Below are 19663 nucleotides of genomic sequence, written 5' to 3'. Positions count from 1 at the left end.
AAGGCAACATGGCGTCTGATCTCAATTCCAGCCAATTCTGCGTTGAAAAAGTCAAATGGTGCTCCTTCCCTTCCAAGCTCTGCCATGTGCCCAAACAGTGTTTTACCCCCACATGTAGGGTATCAGCCTACTCAGGACAAATTACAAAACAACTTTTGGGGTCCAATTTCTCCTGTTACCCTTAGGAAAATAAAAAACTGGGGGCAAAAATATAATTTTGCGGAAAAAAATGTTTTTTTTATTTTCACGCCCAGGCGTTATAAACTTCTGTGAAGCACTTGGGGGTTCAAAGTGCTCTCCACACATCTAGATAAGCTCCGTGGGGGGGTCTAGTTTCCAAAATGGGGTCACTTGTGGGGAGTTTCAATAGTTTAGGTACATCAGGGGCTCTCCAAACGCACATGACACCCGCATACCAATCCATCAAAGTCTGCATTCCAAAACGTCACTACTTCCCTTCCGAGCCCCGACGTGTGCCCATACAGTAGTTTTCTCCCACATATGAGATATCAGCGTACTCAGGACAAATTGGACAACAACTTTTGGGGTCCAATTTCTCCTGTTACCCTTGGGAAAATAAAAAAAATGGGGACTAAAAGATGTTTGTTGAAAAAATACGATATTTTTATTTTCACGCCCGGTCGTTATAAACTTCTGTGAAGCACTGGGGGGTTCAAAGTGCTCACCACACATCTAGATAAGTTCATTAAGGGGTCTAGTTTCCAAAATGGGGTCACTTGTGGGGGGTTTCCACTGTTTAGGTACATCAGGGGCTCTCCAAACGCAACATGACACCCGCAGACCATTCCATCAAAGTCTGCATTCCAAAACGTCACTACTTCCCTTCCGAGCCCCGACGTGTGCCCATACAGTAGTTTTCTCCCACATATGAGGTATCAGCGTACTCAGGACAAATTGGACAACAACTTTTGGGGTCCAATTTCTCCTGTTACCCTTGGGAAAATAAAAAAATGGGGACTAAAAGATCATGTTTGTGGAAAAAATACGATTTTTTTATTTTCACGCCCGGTCGTTATAAACTTCTGTGAAGCACTGGGGGGGTTCAAAGTGCTCACCACACATCTAGATAAGTTCATTAGGGGGTCTAGTTTCCAAAATGGGGTCACTTGTGGGGGGTTTCCACTGTTTAGGTACATCAGGGGCTCTCCAAACGCAACATGACACCCGCAGACCATTCCATCAAAGTCTGCATTCCAAAACGTCACTACTTCCCTTCCGAGCCCCGACGTGTGCCCATACAGTAGTTTTCTCCCACATATGAGGTATCAGCGTACTCAGGACAAATTGGACAACAACTTTTGGGGTCCAATTTCTCCTGTTACCCTTGGGAAAATAAAAAAATGGGGACTAAAAGATCATGTTTGTGGAAAAAATACGATTTTTTTATTTTCACGCCCGGACGTTATAAACTTCAGTGAAGCACTGGGGGGTTCAAAGTGCTCACCACACATCTAGATAAGTTCCTTGGGGGGTCTAGTTTCCAAAATGGTGTCATTTGTGGGGGGTTTCTACTGTTTTGGTACATCAGGGGCTTTCCTAATGCGACATGGTGTCCGATCTCAATTCCAGCCAAAAACGTCAAATGGCGCTGCTTCCCTTCCGAGCTCTGCCATACGCCCAAATAGTGGTTTACACCCACATGTGGGGTATCTGCGTACTCAGGATAAATTGCACAATATCTTTTAGGGTCCTGTTACTTTTGGAAAAATAAGAATTGAGGGTGAAAAGATCATTTTTGTGGAAAAAATATGATTTTTTAATTGTACTGCTGTACGTTATAAACTTCTGTGAAGCCCTTGGGGGTTCAAAGTTCTCACCACACATCTAGATAAGTTCCTTGGGGGGTCTAGATTCCAAAATGGTGTCATTTGTGGGGGGTTTCCACTGTTTTGGTACATCAGGGGTTTTCCAATCGCGACATGGTGTCCGATCTCAATTCTAGCCAAAAACGTCAAATGGCGCTGCTTCCCTTCCGAGCTCTGCTATGCGCCCAAATAGTCATTTACACCCACATATGGGGTATCAGCGTACTCAGGACAAATTGCACAAAAACTTTTAGGGTCCTGTTACCCTTGGAAAAATAAAAATTGTGGGTGAAAAGATCATTTTTGTGGAAAAAATATGATTTTTTAATTGTACCGCTGTACGTTATAAACTTCTGTGAAGCCCTTGTGGGTTCAAAGTTCTCACCACATATCTAGATAAGTTCCTTGGGGGGTCTAGTTTCCAAAATGGGGTCACTTGGGGGGGTTTCCACTGTTTAGGTACATCAGGGGCTCGCCAAACGTGACATGGCGTCCGATCTGAATTCCAGCCAATTTTGCATTGAAAAAGTCAAACGGCGCTCCTTCCATTCTGAGCTCTGCCATGCGCCGAAACAGTGGTTCCCCCCCACATATCAGGTATCAGCGTAGTCAGGACAAATTGCACAATAACTTTTGCAGTCCAATTTCTCCTGTTACCCTTGGTAAAATAAAGAAAATTGAACCTGAAGTATTTTTTTTGTGAAAAAAAGTTAAATGTTCATTTTTTTTTAATATTCAAAAAATTCCTGTGACGCACCTAAAGGGTTAATAAACTTCTTGAATGTGGTTTTAAGCACCTTGAGGGGTGCAGTTTTTAGAATGGTGTCACTTTTGGGTATTTTCTATCATATAGACCCCTCAAAGTGGCTTCAAATGTGAAGTGGTCCCTAAAAATAAAATGGTGTTGCAAAAATGAGAAATCGCTGGTCAAATGTTAACCCTTATAACTTCCTAGCAAAAAAAAATTTTGGTTGCAAAATTGTGCTGATGTAAAGTAAACATGTGGGAAATGTTATGTATTAAGTTTTTTGTGTGCCGTATCGCTGTGATTTAAGGGCATAAAAATTCAAAGTTGGAAAATTGCGAAATATTCAAAATTTTCGCCAAATTTCCATTTTTTTCACAAATAAACGCAAGTTATTTGAATGCAATTTTACCACGAACATGAAGTACAATATGTCACGAGAAAACAATGTCAGAATCACCAGGATCCATGAAAGCGTTCCAGAGTTATGACCTCATAAAGGTACAGTGGTCAGAATTGTAAAAATTGGCCCGGTAGTTAACGTGCAAACCACCCTTGGTAGTGAAGGGGTTAAAGTGGCCACTTGCAAGTAGTTCTCCTATTTGATTCTCCTATGAAGAGTGGCATCATGGGCTCCTCAAAACAACTCTCAAATGATCTGAAAACAAAGATTATTCAACATAGCTTTTCAGGGGAAGGATACAAAAAGTTGTCTCAGAGATTTATCCTGTCAGTTTCCACTGTGAGGAACATAGTAAGGAAATGGAAGAACACAAGTACATTTCTTGTTAAGCCCAGAAGTGGCAGGCCAAGAAAAATATCAGAAAGGCAGAGAAGAAGAATGGTGAGAACAGTCAAGGACAATCCACAGACCACCTCCAAAGACCTGCAGCATCATCTTGCTGCAGATGGTGTCACTGTGCATCGGTCAACAATACAGTGCATGCATAACGCCTTTTTGTATGACCAAACAACTCAATCTTTGTTTCATCAGTCCACAGGACCTTCTTCCAAAATGTATCTGGCTTGTCCAAATGTGCTTTTGCATACCTCAGGCGACTCTGTTTGTGGCGTGCTTGCAGAAACGGCTTCTTTTGCATCACTCTCCCATACAGCTTCTCCTTGTGCAAAGTGCGCTGTATTGTTGACCGATGCACAGTGACACCATCTGCAGCAAGATGATGCAGCAGCTCTTTGGAGGTGGTCTGTGGATTGTCCTTGACTGTTCTCACCATTCTTCTTCTCTGCCTTTCTGATATTTTTCTTGGCCTGCCACTTCTGGGCTTAACAAGAACTGTACCTGTGTTCTTCCATTTCCTTACTATGTTCCTCACAGTGGAAACTGACAGGTTAAATCTCTGAGACAACTTTTTGTATCCTTCCCCTGAAAAGCTATGTTGAATAATCTTTGTTTTTAGATCATTTGAGAGTTGTTTTGAGGAGCCCATGATGCCACTCTTCATAGGAGAATCAAATAGGAGAACTACTTGCAAGTGGCCACTTTAAATACCTTTTCTCATGATTTGATACACCTGGCTATGAAGTTCAAAGCTCAATGAGGTTACAAAACCAATTTAGTGCTTCAGGAAGTCAGTAAAAAGTAGTTAGGAGTGTTGAAATCAAGAAAATGATAAGGGTGCCCATACTTTTGCACCGGTCAAATTTTGTTTAAATGCAGATTGCACATTTTCTGTTAGTACAATAAACCTCATTTGAATCCAGAAATATAACTGAGTCCATCAGTTATTAGATATATGAAACTGAAATAGCTGTTGCAAAAACCAAAATTGTTATAAAGAAAAAAGGTTAACATTAATAGGGGTGCCCAAACTTTTACATATGACTGTAATTGACTAACATCAAAGGAAATCTCGGCAGTTCATATTTATCTATCACTTGTCGGCTGTGTCAGCGCCGGTCTCAGCGAGGGCAGTGATGTCGGCTGGGACAGCGGTGTCTGAGCGGTATTTAGTCGACGGTCTCCTGTCAAAGCGCGCTGCCGTCCCAGGCTCTGCTCTGCCCAGACACCTCTCAGCTGATTTTACCTCACAGGCCCGAACTGTATGGTCACTCGCACCCCCTTTTTGCAAACACAGAGTACGGTCTGGAGTCTCAAGCTTTTTACAGTCCTGTCGGTTCCGGACCCTTCACGGAGGAAGTTAGTTCCTTCCCCTTACGTATGTACACAACCTGACCAGGTGAGCTCAATTGTGCAATTCTTTTAACATTGTTACCCAGATAAGATCCTATTTTGCACATTGTCTCTCTCCAGTCCTTCTCCCTTGCCATTCACTAGACATCATTGCATTGTGTGTTACTGTCACTATGAATGTCAATTACATTCTTTTTGAAGCATCTATAATTAGTATTTTTGCAGAGAAGGTACAGTTCAATTTTCATACGTAGGTGATGGGTGCTGAATAAGGGTTTTTGATAGTGATGGCATGATTAATGATAAACCATAGCATTTTTATTAGGTTTTTCCTTCATTTATGCAGCCAATTATTGTAAGTGTAAACGCACAGTGATTGGCTCCAGCAGTGATGTGCGCTGTAGTGGTGGAGAGCCAGCTGTGGACCCAGGTAGGGGGATTACTGCCTTTGTTTCTTTTACACTATACAATCGTTTGGGAATTACTCTTATGAAAGTGGAAATCCCAATTAACACATATTAACGTTTCTACTATAAATCTTACTCCCAGTAAGTCCTAATTCCTACAATGTGTGCTTCATATGCGGCACGTAATAAAGCATCACATTCTCCCTGCTTTTTCTTTTTTATGAAAGGTTCCCATGCTGTGGGAAGGCTTACCCATGTGATGGTTGCCATGATGAAGCGGAAAACCATGAAATGGAGCTGGCTTCACGCATGTTATGTGGCTATTGTGCTAAGGAACAGGTGAGTGTTTACATATATCTTAATTTTTATTTTAATCTGGTATTTGTTGAAAATGTTAGTATTAAACAAAGCTTATTTACAATGGACCAAACCACCCCCAACTCCTCCAATAACGAGTCCTTACCCAAAAGAAGATGCACTCAGATCATACGATGTGAATATTATCCTTGGAACATACACTAGTAAGCACTTATTACACAAATGCTAACATTTTTGTTTTTTATACCCCTGGTACCTCCCGGTTACCCACTTAAATGCCTCTGCCAATCTCTGACATTCGCAAAAAAATGGCAAAATCTCACTAGGGAGCCTATTCGCTAATACTAATAGCTTTCGCTGCCCCCCTCTCACCCCACAAATACCCTCCCGATGGCTTGTCAAGGCATCCAGGTGCCTGCTGTATTACAGTATATAAAAGTTCAAGTTTAATACTAAAAACTTGTGAAAAGTACTGTAATTTAGATACAAATTTTAAAAAATACATTTGAGCCTTACCTCATTTTACTATCTGAATTTAAAGAAAGTTTATGCAGTATCACCATGCCCATAAAAGTCTGTCCTAAAAAATTAAAATGGCACAATTGTCGCTTTGTGGTCACAGTACGTTGGCCAGTGAATCCAATCCAAAATTATCAAAACATGTACCCCAAAATGGTAGCAATAAAAACTACAGCTTTGCACATAAAAAAGTATATCTCCATCGACGGAAAAGTAATGTTATGTTTGGGTCCCAGAAAATGGGGACAAACCCATTTTTCTTCTTCCTCCCCATGATGGCACCATGGATAGAGAGGGGATCTGCCCCTCAAGGACAGGAAACCTACAGATAAGAGTGGTGCCTCTCGCCCGCATCAGTTGGTTTCCTGTCCTTGACGGGGAACCTACAGTACCTGTAAAGGGAAGGCATACCTAAGTGCCAGAAGAGAAGAATCGTCGTGGAATGCCAGGCCCAAACACACCGATTCAGGCAGCGGGGGTTTCCCTGCCTCAGTTAAGACGGTGTCCCGAGGTGCCACCGCTGGAGTCAGTAAGCCTCTAGGGTGTGCGAGGAGAGGCAGCAGAGAAGATGGCATCTGTGGATTTGATTCCTCTCCTTGGATCCTCACCGCCTTCTCGGCAGGCAGCCCGGCGCTGGTGAGAAGCATGAACCAAAACTTCTGAGTTCCAGTGCGCACGCGCAGGGACGCGGCGCACTCCAAGGCATGACTGGGAATCCAGTCGGTGCATGCACACGTCCTTTTCTGGGTTGCGGGCGTCCAGGCAGCTATATGTAAAAAAACGAAAAAAACTGATGCCGGGCTTGAATCAGCCAGTGTTCCGGAGGGGAGTGCCAGTTGCTTATTTACCGCCAGAAAGCTCTAGGAGAGTGCTTCTGAGAAAGCTCTGGCAGTCTTCCCTTCGGTCATGAGCGAGCAGGAGCACCACGAGGTGCAGACTGTAAAATCCTCCAAATAATATTTTTCATGCTATGAAGACAACAATATGTTTAAATAAAATTATTAAACATTTTTATTGAAACAATTAATTAAAAAATAAATTGAAAAATATAAATGCTAAACAGCTGATCTGTAAGGAGCACGTATAATAAAATTACATGTATAATTCAGGAATAAGGAAAGAAACCACAAATATAAATATACCATATAACAAAGTGATTTAAGATAACAAATTATACCCTTAATGCACAGCACAAAAAAAATAGTGAAAAATTGAAAACCTAATAAAATTCCATAACAAAAAAAAATGTTGTGCTTAAGTGCCAAATGTATTGCACAAAAAAATAACACAGCACAACAATATGCTGTGTATAACACGGTGCAACAATATGCTGTTTGTAACAAGTGCAATAATACAAAAAGTGCTGCAGTGCTAAAGTAACGCCCCCCAGAAGAAGGCAAGCGCCGAAACGCGCGTAGAGACCTGGAGCACGGTTATATCTCAGGTATTAGAAGTCCCTGTATATTTTAGGTTTACTTTATACCAGCTTTCAATGTGTTTGTTATACTTTTAAAATTGCAGCGCAGCACTTTATACTACTGGTTTACAAAGCTTATTTATTTGATTAACTCCTTGTACCCTGTAGCACTCAGCACTGTTGCACTTTTTACTTTAGCACTGTAAAAAGGAACTATTGGCAGTGAAGTTTTAGAATTCTTGAACACTCTTCAAAGGCACCATGTAAGAGTATTCTCAGACAACCGGGTAGTGGTAGCATAATTAAATCACCGGGGAGGAACCCCGTCCCGACCTCTGATGAAAGTAACAAAGTCCATTTTTAAGTAAGCTGAGGGGAACTTGGAGTCTCTTTCTGCACTTCACATAAGAGGGACAGAAAATCGCAGAGTGAACTTCCTGAGTCGGACCCAGCTGAGACAGGGCCAATGGGAACTAAACCAGTCAGTGTTCTATCAGATTCCAGAAATGTGGGGATGTCCTTCCATAGATCTTTTCACCAATGGTCAGAATAAAGTAGATGCATTCTGCTCAATAGACCCCAAAGGTAACCGCATAGCATTTGATGCCTTCATGATTCAATGGAACCACCATCTAGGCTATGCTTTTCCTCCAATTTCCCTAATTTCGGCGGTTCCGAGGAAGATCTGGGAGGACAGGGCAAAATTTATATTAATAGCCCCCTTCTGGCCTAAGAGGACATGGTTTTCTTGGCTGGAGATGATGTCCATCTCCGACCCCTGGGTGCTTCCGGACCTTCTTTCCCGTGGACCGGTTCTTCATCCTCAGGTAACAGACTTGCACATGACAGCTTGGAATTTAAGAGGGCTCTACTGAGGGGTAAAGGGTTTTAGACAAATTTAATCTCCACGTTGCTACAAAGTTGGAAACCTGTAACCACCAAACTTTATGGGAAAACATGGAGAACGTTCCTTTCATCTTCAGGTTCCAGGTTAGAAGGAGGGATTCCAATAACAGACATCTCAGAATTTCTACAGAAGGGGTTGGAACAGTCCCTAGCTACAAGCTCTTTGAAGGTTCAAGTCACATCAGTAGGGGCGCTATACAATTGCGCCCTGGCTAGGAATCGGTGGATATCCAGATTCATCAAGGCACCGGCTAGGTCTAGATCCATCCTCACTCAGAATCCTCCTCCTTGGGATTTAAACTTCCTCCTTACAGCCCTAACCAAACCTCCTTTCGAACTCCTGGCAGATGCTTGCTGAGAATCCTGTCCCTCAAGTCAGTAACATCCAGGCATTATTTGCAGGCCCTCCCTTCACACAAATCTTGGAGGATAGCGTTATTCTTAAAACCGATCCAGCCTACCTACCAAAAGTGGTGTCTTGATTCCATAGATCTCAGGAGATTTCCCTCCCTTCTTTTTGCTCCAACCCCAAGAACAAGGGAGAAAGGGACTTACATACACTAGATGTCAGAATGTGCCTAATACAACACCTAGAGGCCACACAAGAGTGCAGGAAGGATAGGGCTCTGTGTGCTTTCAGGGACCTCGAAAGGGGCAAAAAGCTTCTAAAGGCACATTTACGGCAAGATGGATAAGAGATGCCATCACTCTGTCATACTCCTCACATGGAGAAGCCTCCCCAGAGAAAATGAAAGCTCATTCGACGAGGGCAGTGGCAGCCTCCTGGACTGAAAGAGCTGGTGCCTCATCAGATGTTTAGAGCTTCTACGTGATCTTCCCCCTCTACATTCTTTGATCACTATCGGCTTTAGCTAGCCTATTCTTCAAACCTTACTTTTGGAAGAAGGGTTCTGGAAGCAGTGGTCCCTCCCTAATGATACATTTCTATGCAATTCTTTCCGTGGTGTAGTCATGAGGGAAGGAGAAAGACGTAGTTACTTACTGGTAACGGGATTTCTCATAGCCCATGACGGCACCCGTACATTCCCTCCCTTCTCGTGTGGGTGTGCACCCTTTTTCTTTTGTTATTTATATATAGTCACATGGTGTTCCAGTTAACCTTCATAGTAATGTTGAATATTGTGTTATTAACCTGGAGGTCCTCTCGTGCTCTGTAAACAACTGATGTGGAAAGAGGTACTGCCCTTTTTATCTGTAAGTTTCCTTTCCTTGGAGGGCGGATCCCCTCTCTCTCAGTGGTGCCGTTGTGGGCTCTGAGAAATCCCGTTACCGGTAAGTAACTACATCTTTTTTTTTTCTTTATAGAAAGTTCAGAATTTTTCTTATCCTATGTATGTTTGCTATCACATTAATTGTACTGACCAGAAGAATCATTTTGCTAGGTTGTTTTAACCCCTTAACAGCATATGACATACAGTACATGTGCTGAAGACCATCGTGTTTGTTGTGACCGTTCTCCTGTAGTTGGTGTTCATAGGAGACTGTGATGTTTGCTATATAGCACAAGCGATCAGATGATCGCATCTTCGAGTTCCCTACGGAGACTCACAAATATAGTGAAAAGTAAAGAAAAAAGTGAAAAAATGAAGAAATTTTTTAAAAAGTTGAAATCACCCCATTTTTACTTCTTTAAAAATACACATTTGGTATTGCTGCGTTTGTAAAAGTCAGTCTATCAAAATATAAAATAAATGAAACCGATAGGTAAACGGCGGAACGATCCAAACATAGTATCTACCTCAAAATTATATCAATTAAAACAATGGCTTTGGGGCGCAAAAAACAAGCCCCTACACAGCTTCATATACCAAAAATTTAAAATGTTACAACTGTCGGAAAATTATTATTTTTTTTTTTTACATCACTTAAATAAAACAAACTATACATGTTTGGTATCTGCGTGATCAAACGCTGTAAATAAAGCGCAGAATTACGCTTTTTTTTTTCTTTTTGCTATTTGACCATACTAGGAATATGTTTCCAATTTTCCACTACATCATGTGATAAAATGGATGGTGTCATTCAAAAGTACAACTCGTCCCGCAGAAAACAAGACCTCATACTGCAATGTCAACAGAAAAAAAAGTAGTGGCTCTTGGCATAAGGGGAGGAAAAAAGGAAAGTTCAAAAGCAAAAACTCACCTGGTCCTTAACTGGTTAATTTGCAATGAACACTGTAAGCAAAACTCCAAAAAAAATTGCAACATTTTTAGTTGTTTTTTTTAAATTTCACAATGCTTGAAATTTTTTCTTTGTTTCCAGTGTATTGAATGGTAAAATAAATAGTGTTATCTAAAGCTACAACTCATCGCACAAAAAATAAGCCCTCATACAGCTACATCAAGTGAAGATTAAAAAGTTATGGGTCTTGGAATAAAGGGAGGAAAAAACAAAACCGCACAAAAATTGAAAAACACCAAAATGGGAAGGAGCTAACTTCATACGCCTCTAGTGTTTAACTCTTCTTTTGTCTGTTTCATGCAGCCATACAGTACTGGGAAGCCCTGCGTTTCATGTGGAAACATGATGAATAAGAATATCCACTCAATACACTGGGAAGGAGGAAAGGGCTGCAGAAATAAAGTGAAGATGTCAAGGTATGGCTCATAACCAAGATCTCATGCACACAAACGCAAACAAACCCAGCCCGTGCTCACTCCCAGCCCGTGCTCACGCCCAGCCCGTTCTCATGCCATCCAGTGTATTTTATCCAAATTTATTTCTGGTAAAGTGAAATGAAATTTAGGAACAGATATCTGTAAGTAATCATAATGAAACTATGGTTTTTCAGGTATGTAGTCTGACAGAAGTGAAAGCCAGGTCCTGCTTCTCCTTATAGTGTCTGAGAAGGAAGGTTTTAACATTATATTTTATTTTTAAATATATAGTGACCAGCATTGGACTGGAGCACCTAGGGCCCACCAGAGAAAATCATTCTTGGGGCCCACTATGTAGCTACATAGAAATAAATACAAGAACACCAATTGTACGGTAAAATGCGCTAATATCCGGGTATAATATAAGGTAGTACACGTCTTAATTATGAAGCAGGAGTTGGGGTAGCCCCCTCATAGAATATAAAGTAGCCAACTCATAGAATATAAAGTAGCCCCCTCATAGGGTAAAATGCAGCTCCCTCAGAGTATATAAAGTAGCCCCCTCACAGAATATAATGCATCCTTCATAGAATAAAATGCAGCCCCCCATAGAATATAATGCAGCCAGCCTCATAGAGTATAATTCAAACCCCTCATAATATATAATGTAGCCCTCTCATAGGGTATAATGCAGCCTCCCCCCCCCATAGAAAATAATGTACCCCCCTCATATAATACAACCCCCCACAGAATATAATGTAGCCCCCTCGTAGGGTATAATGCAGCCCCCCCTCGTAGGGTATCATACTGCCCCCCCCTCATAGGAAATCATGCTGCCCCCCCCTCATAGGGTTTCATGCTGCCCCCCTCATAGGGTTTCATGCTACTCCTCGTAGGGTTTCATGCTGCCTCCCCTCATAGGGTTTCATGCTACTCCTCGTAGGGTTTCATGCTGCCCCCCTCATAGGGTTTCATGCTGCCTCCCCTCCCATAGGGTATCATGTTGCCTCCCCTCCCATAGGGTAGGATGCTGCTTCCCCTCCCATAGGGTATAATGCTGTCCCCCCTAATAGGGTATAATGCAGCTACTCCCATGGGCTATAATGCAGCTCCTCCCATGGGGTTTAATGCAGCTCCCCCATCTATAATATAACGCTACAAGCCTCACTCTGTCCGAAGCCTTTATAGACTGCGCAAGCGTGACGCCTACGCAGTCTGGCTCCAGACAGAAGAAGGAATCCAGCGGTTACAGGTAAGAGGAGTGTGTATGGTGTCGGAGATCGTGGTACGCGTAGACACTGAATGCATACCGCGATCTCCGGTGCCATACTTACATACTTACCTGACTGGGAGGAGCGTTGCCGCAGCGCTTCTTGCCGGAGACCGGGGCAGGAGTGTTTCGCTTTCCGGCGCCATTTTACTGAAGACACATTTGCAGTGTGTCTTCAGCAATATGGCACCAGACAGCGCGGCATGCGCGTACTCCGGCGCCACACTCCTCCCCTGGCCTCCGGCAGAACGGGACAGCGCTGGAGCACAGGGAAGAAAGGTGTTAATGTGTTTTTTTGGTATGTGTGCAGTTTAATAGGGGTGAGGGGGACCATACATATCAGGATAGGGGGGTGAGAGGTAGCATGCATAGCAGGATAGAGGGTGAGGGGACCATGCATATCAGGATTGGGGGTGAGGGGTCCATGCATATCAGGATAGGGGGTGAGGGGTAGCATGCATACCAAGATAGGGGGGTGAGAGGACCATGCATACCAGGAAAGGGGGGTGAGAAGACCATGCATGCCTCGATATGGGAGTGAGGGGACCATGCATTCCATTGGGGGGTGAGGAATGCATGGTGAGGGTATAATGCAGCTTCCCCATTGGGAATAATCCTGCCCCTCTCACAGGATATTATGCAGCTCCCCCCATAGGATATAATGCAGCTCCCCCAGGGAGTAATTCTGCCCCCTCATAGGGTATAATGCAACCAGGACTCACTGATATATGTAAAAAAAACCCCCACAATACTCACCTCTACTCCTCGTACCAACGCTGATTCCGGCTCTGCTCTGGTATCGGCAGCTGCACTTGCTGCCGTGTGCCCGGCACACAGCATGGTGCGCGTTGAAGTGTATGTCACTGTATGTCAGAGGCAGAGAGGAATGATGGGTGAGGGAGCGTCATCTGATGCTCTCTCCTCCATTATTGCTTTCAACTGTATCGGCATCTGATGCCGATACAGTTGAACGCGGCGAGCACTGGGGGCGGCGCTGACGCCCGGTCCCCCTCACTTAGTGGCCGCAAGGACTGGGGGAGCGGGGTCCCTGGTCTGCCGGGCCTAATAGCAAACACTGCCCTCTTTTAAATTGAAATGAATATTCACTCCTCTCCACGCCCATGGGGGTGTGGTGAAGGGTGAATATTCATTTCTCTTTAGCAGCGGCAAAAGGATTTGGCAGCAGCAGCTGGCTCCTGCCTCCTGTCACCCGCTGCTGCTCTGCTGGCACCGAGGGGTCCCCATAGCAGCTGCGTCATGTGCCGCTATTAGGCTACTTTCAGACTTGCGTTAGGAGGCGCAGGGCCGCCGCTAAGCTCCGCCCATGGCCGCGCCTCCTCCGGTCAGCTCCTCCTCTGGGCGCATGACGCTGCATGCGACCAGCATACCCTATATTTAGCGTTGGGTACGCTGGCCGTGCGCTGGTATGTTTTTGCCGGCACATGCGCCCCTTTTGCGCTGCGCCGAGCGCACAAAAATGCAACACAGTGCGTTTGACGCATGTCGGCGCAGCGCAAAAAGGGCGCATGCGCCGGCAAAAACATGCCAGCGTACCCAACGCTAAACATAGGGTACGCCGGTCGCATGCAGCGTTATGCGCCCAGAGGAGGAGCTGACCGGAGGGGGCATGGCCGGGGCGGAGCTTAGCTGTGGCCGTGCGCTGCGCCTCCTAACGCAAGTCTGAAAGTAGCCTTAGCGACACGCCACTGGCTTGGGATTCCAACAGCAGGGGCCCTAGGCAGTTGCTGGCCCTGTATGCAAGCAGATATCAGTGCCTGGGCCCACTGGAGAATCCTCTGGTACTCCGGTGGCCCAATCCGACCCTGATAGTGACTAGCAAGGCAAGGGGCAGGTGATCAGGCACATTATCAACAGTATTTAAAGGTATTTGCCGCCCTTGTCACCTATTTGTGAATAAGATCATTTGAAAAAAAATCTGCGCACAGGTACCTTGCTGCTGAGATGTAGAACCTGTATAGGAAGTGGTCCATTTTCTTATAGCAATAAAATGCATGGGCAGTATATAAAATAGACAGAGGTCAAAACAATACGCTCTTTTTTATCACCCCATGCATTTTGCTAATCAACTGTCATGATTGGACGGAGTGTGTCAGGTTGGTTTTGAACCCTAAACTGCCTATTCCTTATTACTCAAGCTGACAAAGTATCTAAACATGTCAATAAATTCTAAATGTGACTCAGTCTCAATGTAAATTCCTGCTGGGACAATCTTAGGAAGAGTTAAGCACTTTTTGCTTCTTGATAATTCCCACTGGCTGCAGTTTAGAAGACGCTGGTAATGACATAGGGCAGCTGTAAGAGGTGTGGGGTTAGGGCTTGGGCTATATGACACTTCTAGATATTGTCACCTCCCAGATGACTCTTCAACACTATATTCTGTATGTAAGTATGGCAGCTACTGAACATTTCTTTTAGCTATTTAACTGCATTATATTTAGCATAGAGTGACGTGTTAAGATTAGGGATGAGCGAGTAGCATCAAATAAGAGCTTATCCCAATAGCTATAGCGCTTCCCGAATAACTGCCTCTGGAACCTGGATACCTGCAGCTATCATCAGCTTTTACCACGATCATGAACTGTTCGCCACCGCAGCTGCATGTGTCGCCAGCTGTATGACAGTCACAACAAACAGGCTCTCCATGCATGTGTTGTGACTGTCACACAGCCGCGACACATGCATCTGCGGCGCCGAACAGCTGATGACCGGGAGCGCTCCAAGTATCCGGGTTCCCGAGGCAGCTATTCAGTAAGCGCTATAGCTATTGGATAAGCTCTTATCCGGTGCTATTCGCTCATCCCTAGTTTAGATGTTTATCACTATTTGAAATAAGGCTGTATATGTTTTAGCATACAAGGGCATGTGTACAAATGTTGCTAGTTTATGTATTTATAATGTGGAGAGTTTAGGTGGCTTAACCCCTTCATTCCCTGGTGATTTTCCGTTTTTTTGTTCTCATTTTTGAATCCACATAGTGTACTAGAAAACAGGAAAACACTCCAAGTACGGTGAAATTGCAATTCTACAATGTTTTTGAAAATTCACTTTTGTCACCATTTTACGACACCCGTAACGTTTTAATTTTTGGGGATTTGGGGGCTGGGTAATGGCTTTTGTTTTGCGCCCTGAGTTGATGTTTTTATTCTCTCTTAGGTTCATACAATCTTTTGTTAGCCTCTTATCGCATTTTATTGCAATGTTGCGGCAGCAGAAAATTTTTTTTTTAGCGTTGTGATTTATTTTCTCTTTACACCGTTTACTGATCTGATAAATTGTTTGTTTTTATAGATCAGACTTTTACAAACACAGCGATGCCAAATATGTTTATTTTTATTTTTTAAGGGGGTGATTTGAACTTTTTTTTTTTTTTTTGGTTTTTGCTTTTGACTGAAATGAATGGTCCCTTTCAGCTATGTATACCAGAAATCACAATCTCCTATGAAAACCGGTCATAAGCCGACATTCCTGGAGGCAGAGGCGTATCTAGGCTTTCTGGCACCCGGGGCAAGAATTTGGTTCGGCGCCCCCCCCCAAGTACATATGCGACTTGCACAGTTAGTCATGTACCCACAAGCTGCTCTCCCTAATGCTCTCAATGTTCAGTAAAAAACTGAAAGCAGGAAGAGAAGCTCGTTGTCACAAGACCATAACTATGAAAATCGCATATGAGTGAAATGTCCATGTGATGACTACTGGAACCTGCAGAGCTGAATCCTGACATTGCAGCTTCTGAATTCTCACAACGAATGCACTGCACACTTTTAGGATTCTCCCTTGCCGATATACAGTCATGTCAGCACAAGTATGTGATTTATATACTTCTGGCCACATTCCGACTATACAGTGGGGCAAAAAAGTATTTAGTCAGTCAGCAATAGTGCAAGTTCCACCACTTAAAAAGATGAGAGGCGTCTGTAATTTACATCATAGGTAGACCTCAACTATGGGAGACAAACTGAGAAAAAAAAATCCAGAAAATCACATTGTCTGTTTTTTTTTCATTTTATTTGCATATTATGGTGGAAAATAAGTATTTGGTCAGAAACAAGCAATCAAGATTTCTGGCTCTCACAGACCTGTAACTTCTTCTTTAAGAGTCTCCTCTTTCCTCCACTCATTACCTGTAGTAATGGCACCTGTTTAAACTTGTTATCAGTATAAAAAGACACCTGTGCACACCCTCAAACAGTCTGACTCCAAACTCCACTATGGTGAAGACCAAAGAGCTGTCAAAGGACACCAGAAACAAAATTGTAGCCCTGCACCAGGCTGGGAAGACTGAATCTGCATTAGCCAACCAGCTTGGAGTGAAGAAATCAACTGTGGGAGCAATAATTAGAAAATGGAAGACATACAAGACCACTGATAATCTCCCTCGATCTGGTGCTCCACGCAAAATCCCACCCCGTGGGGTCAGAATGATCACAAGAACGGTGAGCAAAAATCCCAGAACCACGCGGGGGGACCTAGTGAATGAACTGCAGAGAGCTGGGACCAATGTAAGAAGGCCTACCATAAGTAACACACTATGCCACCATGGACTCAGATCCTGCAGTGCTAGACGTGTCCCACTGCTTAAGCCTGTACATGTCCGGGCCCGTCTGAAGTTTGCTAGAGAGCATTTGGATGATCCAGAGGAGTTTTGGGAGAATGTCCTATGGTCTGATGAAACCAAACTGGAACTGTTTGGTAGAAACACAACTTGTCGTGTTTGGAGGAAAAAGAATACGGAGTTGCATCCATCAAACACCATACCTACTGTAAAGCATGGTGGTGGAAACATCATGCTTTGGGGCTGTTTCTCTGCAAAGGGGCCAGGACGACTGATCCGGGTACATGAAAGAATGAATGGGGCCATGTATCGTGAGATTTTGAGTGCAAACCTCCTTCCATCAGCAAGGGCATTGATGATGAAACGTGGCTGGGTCTTTCAACATGACAATGATCCAAAGCACACCGCCAGGGCAACGAAGGAGAGGCTTCGTAAGAAGCATTTCAAGGTCCTGGAGTGGCCTAGCCAGTCTCCAGATCTCAACCCTATTGAAAACCTTTGGAGGGAGTTGAAAGTCCGTGTTGCCAAGCGAAAAGCCAAAAACATCACTGCTCTAGAGGGAGATCTGCATGGAGGAATGGGCCAACATACCAACAACAGTGTGTGGCAACCTTGTGAAGACTTGCAGAAAACGTTTGACCTCTGTCATTGCCAACAAAGGATATATCACAAAGTATTGAGATGAAATTTTGTTTCTGACCAAATACTTATTTTCCACCATAATATGCAAATAAAATGAAAAAAAAACAGACAATGTGATTTTCTGGATTTTTTTTTCTCAGTTTGTCTCCCATAGTTGAGGTCTACCTATGATGTAAATTACAGACGCCTCTCATCTTTTTAAGTGGTGGAACTTGCACTATTGCTGACAGACTAAATACTTTTTTGCCCCACTGTACGTGCCCGACCTCGCTCCATTCATTTTCATTGAGTGAGGCCACACATGTCTAGTCAGCATGTGACCGTATATATGTAAATTACCGGCACGAGAGAATCCTGACAGCGTTCAGTGAGCACTGTGAGAATTCAGAAGTCTGCAGTCACATAGAATGTCTGCAGACTCAGCATATACCTGGACAACCCCTTTAATGCTCCTAACAAATAAAAACATGAGAATTAGTCAGTGTCACAAATAACATTTACACCCAGGTACCTTATAGATGACGTCGTCTCTGCAGTCTTCTTCTTGTCCAGACCCCATGATGAGTTTTCTCATCCACAGCCGTCTCTGCAGACTTCCATCTTCTCCGGTCTTCTGCAGCAAATCCCCACGCGATGCCCTTAAAGATAGAAGTGTCATTATAATGCTCCCAAATAAAAATATCTGCAATATACTGTGGCCTCACACTATTCCCCTCCTTCCTCATACTGTCTCCTCATATATTTACCCCCTCACTCTCTATACTGTCTGCTCACACATATCCCCGACTCCCCATACTGTGTCCACATACATTCACCCGTTCGCACCCCTTACTGTCTGCACCCATCCCCCATACTGTTTCCTCATACTCTTCATTTTGTGTCCTCAAATCTCCCCACACACATTAAATACCATCCCCACTCCAAATCCCCCATCCCTAATCCCCCACACACATTAAGTACCCCCCATCCCCACTCAATAACCCCTCATCCCTACTCCCAAATCCCCCCACACATTATGTACCCCCACTCCAAATCCCCCCACACATTAACCCCCATCCCCACTCATTAACCCCTCCACACATTAACCCCCATCTCCACTCATTAATCCCCCATCTCCACTCATTAATCCCCCATCTCCACTCATTAACCCCCATCCAACCCCCATCTCCACTCATTAACCCCAACACTCATTAACCCCATCTCCACTCATTAACCCCCATCCCCACATTAACCCCCATCTCCACTCATTAACCCCCCACATTAACCCCCATCAATCCCATCTCCACTCATTAACCCCCATTCCCACATTAATCCCATCTCCACACATTAACCCCCATCTCCACACATTAAGCCCCCACTCATTAAGCCCCATCCCTACACGTTAACCCCCATCCCCACATTAATCCCATCTCCACTCATTAACCCCCATCTCCACTCATTAACCCCCACACATTAACCCCCATCTCCACTCATTAACCCCCCCACTCATTAACCCCCATACATTAACCCCCATACATTAACCCCCATCCCCATACATTAACCCCCATCCCCATACATTAACCCCCATCTCCACCCATTAACCCCCCACTCATTAACCCCATCTCCACCCATTAACCTCCCACTCATTAACCCCCATCTCCACTCATTAACCCCTACACATTAACCCCCATCTCCACTCATTAACCCCCATCCCCACATTAACCCCCTTCCCCACATTAAGCCCCATATCCACTCATTAACCCCCATCCCGACATTAACCCCCATCTCCACTCATGAACACCCCCCTCATCTCCCATCTTCGGTGGTTCTTCATCTCCAGAATGGAGCACACTTACCACCAGCGTTCGCTCTGGGCGCCGGGAGTGACGTCAGCAGCATGATCACATGACCTGATCACTCTGCTGACGTCGCTCTGACCCCGCGGTCAGAGCTTCAATTGTACTGGCGTCTGTATAGACGCCAGTACAATTGCTGCCTGGGAGTCGGCGCGGCCTCCTTCTCTGCGTCGGCTGTCAGCTTGACAGCCGACACAGAGAACCGCCGACTCCCAGGACTGGTAGCGGCAGAACGCAAGGAGAGAGACACTGCCGACCGCTGCATTAGGCGGCCGGGCGGCCCGACTGCGCCCCCCTGCTGCCTGCGCCCGGGGCAACTGCCCCGGATGCCCCCCCCGGATGCCCCCCCCCCCCGGATACGCCTCTGCCTGGAGAATTGTAATGACAGACATGGTGGGTCACAAGCAGAAGCCCGGCTTTCATGACAAACCATCG

At 44.5% G+C, this 19663-nt stretch overlaps 1 protein-coding gene across 5 annotated transcripts in view; it reads left to right on the top strand.

Moving 5' to 3' along the window:
* LOC141092973 (uncharacterized) overlaps nucleotides 1-19663 on the top strand; it is a 137320-nt gene that overhangs the window by 95809 nt on the left and 21848 nt on the right. For all 5 annotated transcript variants that reach the window (XM_073579355.1, XM_073579353.1, XM_073579354.1 and 2 more), the window contains exons 10-11: nucleotides 5358-5469; nucleotides 10796-10908. In XM_073579355.1, the coding sequence (XP_073435456.1) occupies nucleotides 5358-5469; nucleotides 10796-10908 (225 nt within the window). The remainder of the gene's footprint in view (nucleotides 1-5357; nucleotides 5470-10795; nucleotides 10909-19663) is intronic.

This window comes from Dendrobates tinctorius, unplaced genomic scaffold (assembly GCF_039654945.1).
Source record: "Dendrobates tinctorius isolate UK_male_01 unplaced genomic scaffold, ASM3965494v1 ptg000062l, whole genome shotgun sequence".
NCBI lineage: Eukaryota > Metazoa > Chordata > Amphibia > Anura > Dendrobatidae > Dendrobates > Dendrobates tinctorius.
The sequence above is the reverse complement of the archived record's forward strand: the minus strand, read 5'-3'. Positions and strand labels throughout refer to the sequence as shown.